A 13,452-nucleotide genomic window follows, 5' to 3' on the forward strand; every position below is an offset into this window, starting at 1 on the left:
ATAATTCATTAATCATGCTCATAAATTGTAAAAGGGCAAGACACTAGCCATTGATAAGGCTAAGACCCCTTTATGCATATTTGTTGCATTATCTTTGAAAGGGATAGACATCATCATATGTAAGGCTTTATTGAGAAAGTGATGTAAACATCATCATCATGTAAGGCTTTATGAACACATTGAGAAAATGATTTATCTTTGCATAATATGGATTTCAAAACATAATGAAATCAAGGATGAAGAAGATCAAGATCTTCATCAACAAGAGCTACATTGACATGAAGAAGATCAAGAGCTACATCGACAAGATCAAGAAGGAAACATCTTCAAGAAAGGAATAAGAAGCATCATCTGGGGCCAACTACATTGAAGACAAATGGGCTTTCTAGACCAACTAGAACCTGCCTATGTGCGGTCGCCCCTCTATCATAAGTAAAATGTAACATAACTAGATGTCTAGCATCTATTATATCATAATTGGCATTGTAAACCTCCATGAGTAAGACCTACATGCACTTGGATGGTCATCATGACTAGCATTGTAAACAGTAACTAGAGCTAGCATTGACATCATATTAGCCATGGATATTTTGTTGAGGGGTGGTGTTGAAATAACACACCAAAATATCATACATGTGACATTGGGATATGGGCATATGGTTCAAAGGTCTTATAGCCATCATATATATGATGTATTATGGTCAAAGGAGGATCCAAATCAGCATATTCTAGGCATCTATTTTGCCAGTGTAGGAGGATCTTGCTTTCCTTCAAAACTAGGCAATGGGTGCTCATATTTAGGTGCTCATATAAAGGAGAATGTGGAGGAAGATGTGCATATGATGGGAAGAGGAGATATCTAGAGGAAGAGTGGGGTTGAGGTTGAAGAGTGAGATTGTGAAAGTGAACGTATGAGTCTAATGGTAGGAGGAGTCAGCACAAGGTATAGCCGTTGAAGGAGAAGGAAGGAGCATAGTAGAGAAGACTTAATACCCACCATGCTTTGGAGTTTGTGGTGCTTTGGTGATTTCCTTGTTGCTACATGATGAAGAAGAAGGAATCTCCTCCTCCATTTGAGATGGTTGTTCTTGGAATACCACATCACGGCTCACTATGATCTTTTTTGCATGAGGGTCATAGAGATGATATCCCTTCGACTCCATGTTGTAACCCAAGAAGATGCATTTTTGGCTTTTGGAATCTAATTTGGTTTTCTAAGCATCTGGAACATGCATATAACATTCACACCCAAAAACTTTCAAGTGGGCAATTGAAGGTTTCTTAATTGAGTAGGCATGTAGCGGAGTCATCTCTTTGCCATCCTTTGTTCCACTCCTATTAAGAATGTACACAACCGTGTTAACTATCTCAACCTAAAAGGATTTAGGTAGATTCCTTCCACTAAGCATAATCTTTTCCATATCAACAATAGCACGATTCTGTCTCTTTGCAACACCATTTTGTTGCAGATTGTGAGTGGTAGTGAGATATTGATTTATGCCTCTTTCTTTGCACAAACCCAAGAATTCATCAGACATGAATTTTCCTCCTCAGTTTGTTCTAAATTGTTTAAATTTTGTTCTTGCCTCAGTTTCAACAAGTGTGAGTCATTCCTTAAACTTTCTAAAAGCCTGAGACTTTTCCTTAAGAGAATGCACCCAAATCTTCCTACTATAATCATCTATTAATGTGAAAAAATAGGAAGAACCTCCAAGGGCAATTATACTCATCTTTCCATAGAGATCAACATGTACGAGCTGAACAGAAGCCTTGTCTCTAAAACTAGCCTCTTGTGGAGGGTTTTCAATGTTGCTTACCCATCATGCAAGCTTCACATACATCCAAATTGTCAAAAATTGGTGGCAAATACTCAACTAGCTTACCTTTCTACATCTATGAAAGAGTTTGTGTACTGAGATGCCCATATTTGTCATGCTAAAGTTTGTTGCCGCTCAAGTCAGTCTAGACTAGAAATGCAGAAAGCTCATGAAAGTTATTCCTCTGAATGCCCTTTGCAATGACCTTATCATCTCCAACAAGAATGACTATACCATTCTTGTCGAAGTGAACCTGCAAGTCTCGTTCCATGATAGCCAAGATAGAAAGGAGGTTTCTCTTCACATCTAGAATCCAAAGAAAATTTGAAAGAATTTTTATACAACCTTCTTTAGACATAAATGAAATAGTACCTAAATCTTTTATTGGGAACTTTGCATCATTACCCATTGCTACCATGATGTCATGTCCTACACGCTTTAGGGAGGAATACCAATCCTTTCAACTAGTCATATGCCTAGAAGCCCCACTGTCGATGATCCAAGCATCATCATGTGCTGCAAAATTAGTCATCTCACTGCACACGCTTCTTCATTGGGAACAAATAGCTCTGTTTTGGCAGCATGATAATTGGATTCTTCCTCGATCTTTAGAGTGCCATTCTTGGCATCTGCTTGCCTTTTTCTACATTTTTTCACTATGTGACCTTTCTTATTACACTAAAAACACTTAACATTTTTCTTCTAATTTCAAGAGTTAAAATCCTTACCCTTCTTCTTTGTGTTAACAGAGAAATCTTTGTCCCCACCATACAACTCTACATCCTCATCTCCTCATCCCAAAGTAATGAACTAAACTCCTTGAATGTAAGAGATACCAATGTTCAAAGATGTAACAAAACTATCATACTTAGCAATAATACTCTTAGACAGTGGAATGAGCAAGATCCGGGGGGGGAGAGCATAATCATATCGATTGTAGAAATTCGATCATGGAGATCTTTGATTCTGGTCTCATACTGGCTCTGTAAACAAGGTCCATGCTTCTTAGCTGTGGAGATATTTTGAACCATGGTTAGCACACTATCTTCCACACTCATGGATGATGGCATAGAGCGCATCTAAATCCCTTCATCCCCAAGCTTAGGCAAGGTCGATAACATGTGGTAGTGCATCCTTGCTGGTGGATATCAACACTAATGAGACGATGTCCCAAAGCTCAAGGAGGAAAGAATAGCCTTAAGCTTGAACTTTGAGAGAGGATAATTGGTGTGGTAATCTTTCCATCAGCACCACCAAATGGTGGTGGGTAGGGTCTTGCAAAAGATTCCATTTCTTTAAGGGACTACTAAGATAGTAAATTAGAGAATAACTTTTGTACTAAGCCAGAGCTTAGATACCATGTAAGAGAATACGTGTAGTGTATACAAGAAAACACTCACAAGAAGTACAAGTATTTAAAACTTAAATTGCACAATAATAGAGATAGAGACGAATACTATATTACTAAAGTGATATAATAGATGACAAATCTCCACAATGTGTGCTCCTGTGAATGAAGGGAGATTTGATGGCTAATCTGGAACTGCTAAGATAAAGTTTGTATGCTAGTAGAAGCTAGGGAGTAAACTCATATAGCGATGATTTTGATGAACTGTACTGTGTGGAGAAGGGACTGACTAAGTATCTATATAGGCATGTATACGCAAAGTGGCCCTGACATAACCACGTAGGTCCATGGTCATAGTCGATTCCATCTTCCACGGTGTAGAATCGGTCCATCAAATGTACTAAAAATTGTAATACAGATATCCCACCTCCCACAACCATCTGGGGTCATCTTGGGCCCCATTCGCCTGCAATGTTAGAACATGAAGTCCAAGAGTAAAGTCTACCTGCTCCATGTGTGGAACAGCATGTAGCCTACTTGGTAGTGTGCCAAATCTAATCCAAGCCATCTCTAAACCATCTGGCCTCATAGGCCACCTTCTCGTGTGAATATGGGATGCTGGGCACCCGGTTTACTCATATTCCTCATAGTGGGGGTCATATAAACATGAGCTAGGCTGTGAATGTATAAGAGTATTATTTAAAAATGAAAGTCTACATTTGACTAAGGTAAACTAATTATTCTCCAATGTGCACGTCACACATTTTCTTATTATGTAACACCTTTTGAAAACATTCACATATGCCTTTAATCACATTCCTCTTCACCTATCTCACAAATACAAATGTTAGTTTTTTACTTAATAAATAAATTCAATCAATCCTAACAAATGCATTAATAGGAAAAAACTATACACTAATCAATAATTATTAGTGATGTAGGTATCACTCTCTCGTACAAACCAATATAACAAACTATACACTAATCATTAATTATTGGTGATGTAGGTATCGCTCTCTCGTACAAACCAATATAGCAATTTATAAAAGCCCCAAGCATAACACCACTATGGTCATTAAAACTATTTAATATTTAAATATAGAATCACCCATGGTATTAATAGCGATGTAGATATCACCCTCTCATACACACCAATCTTGCAATTTATTAAAGTCCCAAGCATACACAATTGTGGTCACTAAAAGTATTAATATTTAAATATGGAATTACCCATTACATCAATTTAATTTAGCATGGTACAAAGATAAATTAGGCATCCCAAGGTATCATCATATGATAATTCGGGGTCCGAAATAAACTAGCACCATATTAAGGCATGTGTAGCTACTTCTAACAAGTTTCTACAACAAACAATCATTATTTGGTCTCTTTGGGTGAATTATTAATTTGTGCAAACATAGTCATTTGCATCACACTTTTTTTTCCAAACCACATCAACGTACATCACTTTTAGCTAATTACATTAGGCTAGGTTCAAACGCAAGTGGGAAAAAGGACATCACCTCTGTAATGGTTTCTTGAGGGATGCCTAGGGGTGAAAGAAAGGTTCCAACCTCAAGGGGTCAAAATTGAGCAGAGGAAATCTCTTTACAAACTATAGTTTTTGGGGTTTGAACCTAGGACCCACCACATGTAGCCAAGAGCTTTTGTTGAGGAGTGGGTTACATCAATTCAAGCATATAAAGCAATGAAGAGACATGTCTTCTCTCATAATCAAGAAAACATATGAGCACTTATGTAGAAAGATTTCTATGGTTAGATGTTGAGTCTTGGGAGCCCATAGAAAGTGACAGGAATATGAGTGATAAGTCTTCTAAAAATATCACCAATCCTAGCTAGGCATGGCTATTCTAGTTTGCAGCTAAGAGTATGGAATGGGTAGGCCTAATAGACTACCTTAGGCCTTTCCCAAGCCTTACCACAATATTAAAGCTACTCATTTAGCTAGTGATGTCAAACCTTGAGAAAGACTTATGCGTTAACAACCACTTGCTCCAACCTTTGAAGGGAGTTTTAAGAAGCTTATTGTGATGTATGTCTATTGATAACCCTAAAAGCCTATGGATTCTTAAATTTATGATGTTGTATCTCTAAATAAAGCTTTGACCTCTAGGTTATTACTAAATCATCATTTTTGTGTTTTTTTTTTCACATGGTAAGTAATAAGAAGGCAATGGATGTGACTCGAAAGCCAATAGATGGACTACTAAAGGCCATGATGAAATTTGAAGAAAAATCTACACTTGAGTCTCAACACATCAGAGGCTCCTCATGTGCTACTCAAGTTTTGTTTGCTTAAGTTCAAGCCCTGTAGTATTAGAAAGTGACTTAAGTTCAATCCCGCGTAGTATTAGTTTAAAAGCCTTTGTTTGTCAATGATTAGGGTAAAAATATCTATCTTTTCAAAGAGGAAGCTTTACCCTCTCAACTTTTAGACTAATTGAAGGAAACAATTATATATATATATATATAATTTCCCCAAAAAAAAGTTTTATCATGTTTGCTAAGTTAGATTCAAAGCAATATCAAGGTATGTTTCTTAAAAAAGTTCTAGCCAAGTATCATTGGGTACTGTAATGCAAAAAATAACCCCTATACTAGGCTCTAAATTTTGATCTTACAAATCAAGTAGGGGATGGTCCAATTAGGTCAGTCATTTAAGGGAAAAAATATTTAAAAAAAAATTAATGACATAAAAATATGTGATTACATTAAGTTATATTTTTTTGTTAGTCACAAAACTAACACAAATAATGGTGGATCGAGGGATGTTTGTCTTCACTATATGTCTAAATCCACTTTAACAAAGCATCCTAAGTTTAAACTTGTGCCTTTGTTTTATCCCAAATTAAGTATTTCAGCATTCCTTGAAAAATTAAGAAAGCATTATGACACTAAAGAAACAACATCCTTAGTCACTGTTGTTGGCAGCCCATTTGGCCACCGCCCAGACTGTCCTGTTATATAATGAACTATTATGGGTTAAGCTTTCTTGCTTTGTAACAACTTTGTAATGGTTTCTTGCTAACGGGTAATACTCGGATGGTTGTAAGAGCAAAAGGGGATTATTCTCGGATGTGTGAATTAGAGGATAGAGAACTGAGTGGATAGTTAAGCTGAGAGTTGCCAATGTATTGTACTGTTGAGAGCTCAAGCAAATACTAAAGAATGTATCATGGGTTGGTCTCTAACTTGTCTCTATTCTACACTACATAGTTTTGTCTGTTCTGTGTTAAGTGCACTCCTGTCTAGACGTTAACTCCTATCTGGATACCTAGGAACTAACCTGCTTGTAGCCACAACTAAATCCCCAAGCTTAGGCAGACAGGTAGCTCAACATACAGCGTTGACTTATCACATTGGGCACAGTTACATTAGTCACACTCTTCAGGAGCCGACTAGGTGGTTCCAAACCACGCAAGTGCCAGGTCTTGACCGAACACCGACAGTCTCACAGCAATGGTTATTGCAATAGTACTCATAGGAGCTAAACAAAGAGCATACAAAACTATCGTATTTGTAGATAGTAGTTCTCTAAATGATGATTCTCTCATGAGTTATCTACATTCTAGTTTGAAAAGTTGTGCTTTTTATTTTTTATATAGTATCAAGATTCACATTTAACAAAAGTAGAAGTGATTATTTTCATTCTATTTTTAGGCTTGCTCTTAGCATAGTAAAGAAGTTAACTAGATGGTCTTCACTCCCTCAAGAAAGATGATTTTTCAAGGTATTTTATTTACATAGATCCATCAACATGTGCGATATTATATTCATTAAACTATTAGCATTGCTACAACCTTTTCTTTTTCTTTAAAAGATAAATCATTATTAGGAAATTTGCTTAACTATTGCTTTGTTTAGGGTAGAAGAAATCAACACAACCATGGCATGATTTGAATTTAAAAAACAAAACAATTTCTTTAAAAAAATTAACTACCACATGCACATTTGATAATTAATTTTTAAACTTTGATAATTAATTTAATAAATTTGAGAACCTTCATTACGTGGAGAGTCTTATCTCCAACACTAAATGAGAACCTAAAGTTATATTCTCAGAAGAATTTAATTAAAAATTTGTTTTTCTTATGGCATGCAAACATGGATATTCAATTATTGATATTAGACCCCATATGCAACACCTAATTATTATCACTTAATACATTCGTGAAATGGACAGAACTATAGCTTGAGCTTTAAAACATACAATAGAATCATGCACAACTATAGCTTGAGCCTTTAAAAATACAATAATATGACTAATATTTTTCTAAATGCACAATTAATGTATCTACCGTAGACTTTCCAAAGCAACAAGTACATAAAATGACATGGAGTCATGGATATCTTGGGATATCCATCACAAAATAGTTTAAATAGGAAAGATTAACTCCTCAAAATTTCTAAACACAATATATACAGCAAGTCTTTACACTTGTCATCATACCTATAATATGTAACTAGGTATTTCTGAACATACATGGCATTTAATGTATAAGAAAGAGTGTCAACTAGGATGCTTAGATAGCTGTGCATGTGGTTTCTCAGCTAGCATGTCTTTGAGACTCCTTGTAAGCTTGTTGAAAAATTATCACCAACCTTAATCATACCTTAGCTATGTTGTTTTTAGAGTAGATGTTTGTTTTTTTGAGCTTGTTTGTTAGTGATTTGATTCTTTCTCATCAGAATTGCTAAGAAGAAAGATAGATGCCATAATCAAATATGATAAGAGTACAGTAAGAGAACAGATAGTGATTGCTCACCAATGAAGTAAAAATAAAAGAGGTATCAAAAGCATACCTATCAAAATTTGGAGAGTAATTGTTGGAAGCAAAGTAGATGCTCTAGCAATTGAGAACATAAGAATCCTCTCACAATTCCTCACATCCAAGTCTTCAAGAAGGGTAAGCTTTTTTTTCCTTTAGCAGAGGTATATTTTAGCTTCATTAAAATGTTTATTTTTACTTCGGCAATTAGGTGATGCCAAGTGGATGAGTGTGCTTGCAGCATTCAAAAAAGCATTCCTATGCTGCCCAAGTAAAGAAGACCATTCCTTCAAACACCAAAATGCATCCCCAATGGACACAAGGACCACATGCCCTTCTGAATACCATCATGCACACATGGCATGTATTTCACATTTGGAGATGCGCTTCTTGCAGGAACACTTTGCCTTCAACATCAAACACCTGGAATCTCAGCTATCTGGAACTTCCGGGGCACGTTACACTGACTCTGTTTTCTTGTGCAACAATTGCAATAACATTGCAATTCCATCCTAGTGCAATCCTCGCAGCAATTGCAACCTTATTGCAATTCCCTACTTCTTGATTAGCAAAATCATTCTAATATTCAATACATGCAGCTTGCCATCCTACTAAAATGATATAGAAGTTTGAAGCATGATTAATAATCATGCTTGCCTCTTTGCCCTGATGGGCAGCTATGATAGTGCCCCCCCCCCCCCCCCCCCCCCCCCATCTCCCCCCCCCCCGCTCACGGGTGGGTCATGTTCTCTGCATTGCTGTCATGCTTAGCTTCTCCAAAATGTTACAAGTTACTTCGATAGATGCTTTACAGACAATCCTCCACCCAAGGACAAATGGGCAATCTTGTGCATCCAACTGGACCAGGACCAATTCCCCACAGATGGGAGGTGGTTGCAGTATGTTCTATAACCTGCCCAAGCACACTTAATGCCAATTACACATACCTTCGCACCCATCAGCACCTCATGGGGTGATCAGATCATGGTCCTCAGGCTGCTGGGATTGATGCCTAGCCTTTACACAGTATATATATACAGAGCTGGCCGCCAAGCAAGCGTTGATGGTGCTCACCGCAGGATTTGCCCTAACATCATCATCGTCAACGCCCATTAGCAGCAATGGTCTATCAACATATTCGAAGTAATCAAATGTAGGACTAATCAGCTATGCCACAGCAATTTATGAAAAGAGAATTGCAAAACAATTTAAGATGATCAATATATTGCAAGAAAGATATACTTTATTGAAAGTACAAAAAAGTCTGTATGTGGTTTTGAATGCTTTGTCCTAAACACACTGGAGCATATTGTACAAGGTTTGTGACTCTGGAAAACTCTTATACATACTCTGAAAGCCTCTGTACAAAGAAAGTCGTGTGTCCAAAACTGTATGATATATATCCACTCTTTTAGCCCGATGTATTATTGGTATCACTCGCCCAAAATAGATGTGAAGAACTGAAAACTAAAGAAAATCAAATAATACAATAATAGGAAAAAAGGAAAAACAGCAAGCCCTTAGTGCTTGAGATCTTGACTAATCTGCAGCTCTTCCTCTTTATGATGATTTGTGCCTGGTGAAGATGCTAAGAAGCTTCTTGCCCCCAATCTTGTCCAGAGTTTTCTTGGCACCCACGACGTTCATCTCTGCTAGCTTTTCGAGATGAGGCCGGGCTCCAGCGGACATAATCCTCTTCCTGTATGTGCTACTGCCTGAGAGAGCCAAGAGTGCAGACATGGGGAACCTCTTGGCTATGCTCTGGTTATGAGGATCTAGGAGCTGCACCAGGCGCAAAATGCCCTTCTCCTCCTTGCAGAACTCTTTGCGGTTGCTGTTCACAAGCAGAAGAGTGGAAAGAGCCTGGGCTGCAACCTCTTGCTCTGCACTATCTTTGGCCTCCAGCATTTTGGTGAGGGGAGCTATGCATCCAGCCTCACCCACTTGCTTCTTCAAGTCTATGTAGGAAGAGAGAATGCATATGGCTGAAGCAGCCAGCTGCTGGACTGTGGAAGACCCTGTCTTGAGAAGTTCAGTCAGTTGGGTGACATAGCCTGCTGCTACCAAAGCCTTGGCATTGGTTGCAGATGTTGCAAGATTGCTTAGAGCACAGATCGTGGTCTCCTGTGCTTTGGGTGATGGGGCATGTTTGAGAAATGTCAAAAGAGATTGGATGCCCTTATGTCTGGCAATAAGGGTGCGGATCCTGTCATCTTTCCCGGATGCGAGATACTGTAGAGCCTCTGCAGCTTGCTCCTGAGCTAGGGAAGTGCCAGACGTGACCAAGCCAATGAGGGCTTCGACAGCGCCATCTTCAGAAAGCAATCGTCGGATGTGCTCATTTCTAGCCAAGTTGCGGAGGGTTCCAGCTGCACATGCGCTGGCCGTGGGAGTACCATGTCTGCAAAGCTTGACAAGGAGAGGGATGCCACCATGGGAGGCGACTGCATGGGCATTCTCAGAGACATATGTGAGTTCGAGGAGGGCAAGCACAGCTTTCTCTTTGGCATGGGGATTTCCTGATTCTAAGACTCTGATGAGAGGGGGGTGGGCACCTTCTGCCATGAGGACTTTCTTGCATTCATCTGCCATGGCCAGCATAGACACGGCATGGGCCGCCCTCTCACGGATAACCTGCAAGCTAGAGTCAAGTAAATGGATGAGGCGAGGCAGGTCCCCTTCATGCCCAACAAGCAAGACAGCCTTCTCACCTTCTCTCAGGTACTGTATCAGAGCTTCTAATGTAGCTTTCTTCACCTCTGTATTGCCCATTCTGAGCTTGGAAAACAAATCCCAGACATGCTCTTTCCTATGATTTTTGGGAGGGTTTTCGTTAGGGTTTTGGTTAGGGTTTTCTGTGCTGGTGGCTATAGCAATTGCAATGGCCCTCTCATGCTGCCTGACGCCGCCCTTCACAACTTCCAGATCGCGCAGATGCAGGTCAAGCTTCGTTGCCAGAGCATCCAGATTGCTCTGCATCAGAAGCTTTCCGCCATAGCTGAGATCGATGCTTCTCTGCGCGAGTGCTTTGCCTTCTTCAAGCGATCCAACAATCTGCGGCAGGGTAGCTTTGAGATGAAGAAAACTCTGTTTGAGGGACGCGGAATCGCACAAAGTTTCTAGGGTTTCGGAGAGGCGCTGCAGCCTAGAGCTAATCACGATCCATCTCCCTCTGAAAGCTTGGACGAGGGCAGCTTCAGAGAGCAGGACGGCGCAGAGCTCTTGCGCTTTCTTGATCCATTCCTCTTCGGCCGTGCTGAGCAGCAGGTCATGGCTGGTGCTGTGTTCTGATGCTGGAGAGTCCACCATAGCTTGGAGATGCAAGCAGCGGCATGGAGAGAAACCGTGACGGAATTCTGTGGGAGCTTTTTTTCCTGAAACCCTAAAGGGGTTGAATCACATCATGACTGTTGAAACCCTAATGGGGCTTAATCACATCATGGGCTTCTCCACACATCATCAGGGCAGAAAATCTTTTGATGCACCCTCCAAGACCGGGATTAAACGCGCCTTTAGTGAGCAAGATTGAACCTATACAGTTGGGCAGAATTGCAGGGCTGTATCACATGATCTCTCTTGATTCGAGCAGACTTGTTGCTCACTAGTAAGGTTAAATCAGATCATTAGGGCACAAAATTTCTTGATTCAGGTTAAATGGAGCTTGAGAGAGTTCATTTAACGGCAAATTGAGGGGATTTCTCGGCATGATTCTTCCTCTTTCCTGCAATCCTAAACAAGGCCGCAATTCCCACGATTAGAGGAGCAAAATCTCGTTTGAATTGAACATTGCAAAAACCCTTATATGCAGTAAATTTGAGCATTAGGAGGTTACAAAAGCCATTAATGTCTTTGATCTCAGGAAAGGGTGTGCTTAAAAGGACTAGAGGAGATGAATCTCATTAACTTAAGAAAAAGCTAGTGATTAAGGGTACAAAAGGGCATGATTGTGGAGCAGATGGCTGTGGCAGCTTTTAGGTTAGGGCTTTGCAGAGAGGCGTGGAGTGCAAAAGAAGACTGCATTGAAGGGGTTTTGGAATACGGGGTAAAGAATGCCATTAATGTGCAGCAAACCGGAGGTTTTAACGTCTTTGATCTCAGAAAGGACATAAATCTCGAAGCTTTTAGAAAAAGGTGGGGATTAAGATTGTGATTAAGGGTACCAAAGGGCATGGATCTCGTTGATTTAAGAAAAAGTTAGTGATTAAGCTTGTGATTAAGGGAACCAAAGGGCATGGATTGAGTAGCAGGTGGCCATGGCAGCTTTGAGACTAGGGTTTTGCAGACAGGCGTGAAGTGCAAAAGAAGAAAGAATGACAGAGCTGAGAGATCACTAATTAGATGAAGAAAAGTCTGTATATATATAATAACAAGTTCAACAGACAGCAACACAACAAATAATATTTATTTCACAATAATTTGCAACATCGTTAAAATTTGTAATTTAGGAAATTAGGGAAAATATATATATATATTTCTCTCTAAGATAACTTTTTTGTCAACAAATCACAAACCCTAGAGTCCTAAAATTTTGAAGGTTATTGATGAGAATTTGCAAAATTTTAACTCAAAATATAACTGAAATGGCATATCGAGAAAATAATTTCACAAGTAAAAACGAAAATTTTGCAAGTCCAGTGTATATAATCTCCAGGTTTTCTATAAACAAGTCCAGTGTAAATAATCTTCAGGTTTTCTAATGAACAACCTCTGAGAAGAAGAAGAAGAAGAAGCAGAAGCAGAAGAGGAGGAGGCTTTTAAACGAGACATGCACAACCTATGATGACACGAAGAGGTATGGGGATTAAGGATTATAGTTAATGTTAAGCATTAAGAGAGAAACTTGGAAGTATGAAATTTTTAACAAGTCACCATAGATGTCACTTGGATAAGTATCTTGCTCGTCTGACTAGTGCTTCTCCGCTTAAGATGTGTAAATATCTTGAATATAACTTGTAAGAGACTCCCAATGTCAGGCTTGATTTTTTACAGGCACCCTTGCCCTTCAAAATTGACGGGTTTGGTGAAATGTAACAATTTTTTTTGTATTTTAGTGTAAATTTTTAAGGGCATTTTAAAATTTGCAAGTATTTTACGACCGAAATGCTAAAACATGGGCGTGACGGCCATCAAAAAGCAACTATGACTCCCATGCTCCCATGGGCTATAGTTTTTAGTTATTATGTGTGAGAAAAAAGAAGTCCTTTGTTTAGCCAAGTACATATTAAAGACTCATGGATACATTCCATGGCATGTTCGCCATTGATGTATAAATGGACTAATGATAAACCTCTCCACAAGATGTTTCTGTAATGAGACAAAAACACACAATTTTGAAGTTTAAATCTCCAATTCTAGCAAAAAGAACAATTATTAAAATTATACAATAGAGACACTAAGATATTTGGATTTCTAGGGCACTTGCTATTTCCTTAAGCTCCATTTGAAGAAGTGTTCAATTTCTCAAGAAATTGTAGCTTTAGAATTTTACTGGTGTTTT

The 13,452-nt window shown here is 38.9% G+C and overlaps 1 protein-coding gene across 1 annotated transcript; it reads right to left on the bottom strand.

Annotated features, from left to right (window-relative positions):
- Positions 1-9,180: 9,180 nt before the first annotated feature.
- Positions 9,181-12,735, bottom strand: LOC147622586 (uncharacterized). Its single transcript, XM_086822110.1, has one exon. The coding sequence runs from the start codon at positions 11,262-11,264 to the stop codon at positions 9,516-9,518; it is 1,749 nt and encodes a 582-aa protein (XP_086678236.1). The 5' UTR covers positions 11,265-12,735; the 3' UTR covers positions 9,181-9,515.
- Positions 12,736-13,452: the final 717 nt, after the last annotated feature.

The sequence above is a fragment of the Cibotium barometz genome, chromosome 28 (assembly GCF_041138505.1).
Source record: "Cibotium barometz isolate CiBa-2024 chromosome 28, ASM4113850v1, whole genome shotgun sequence".
NCBI lineage: Eukaryota > Viridiplantae > Streptophyta > Polypodiopsida > Cyatheales > Cibotiaceae > Cibotium > Cibotium barometz.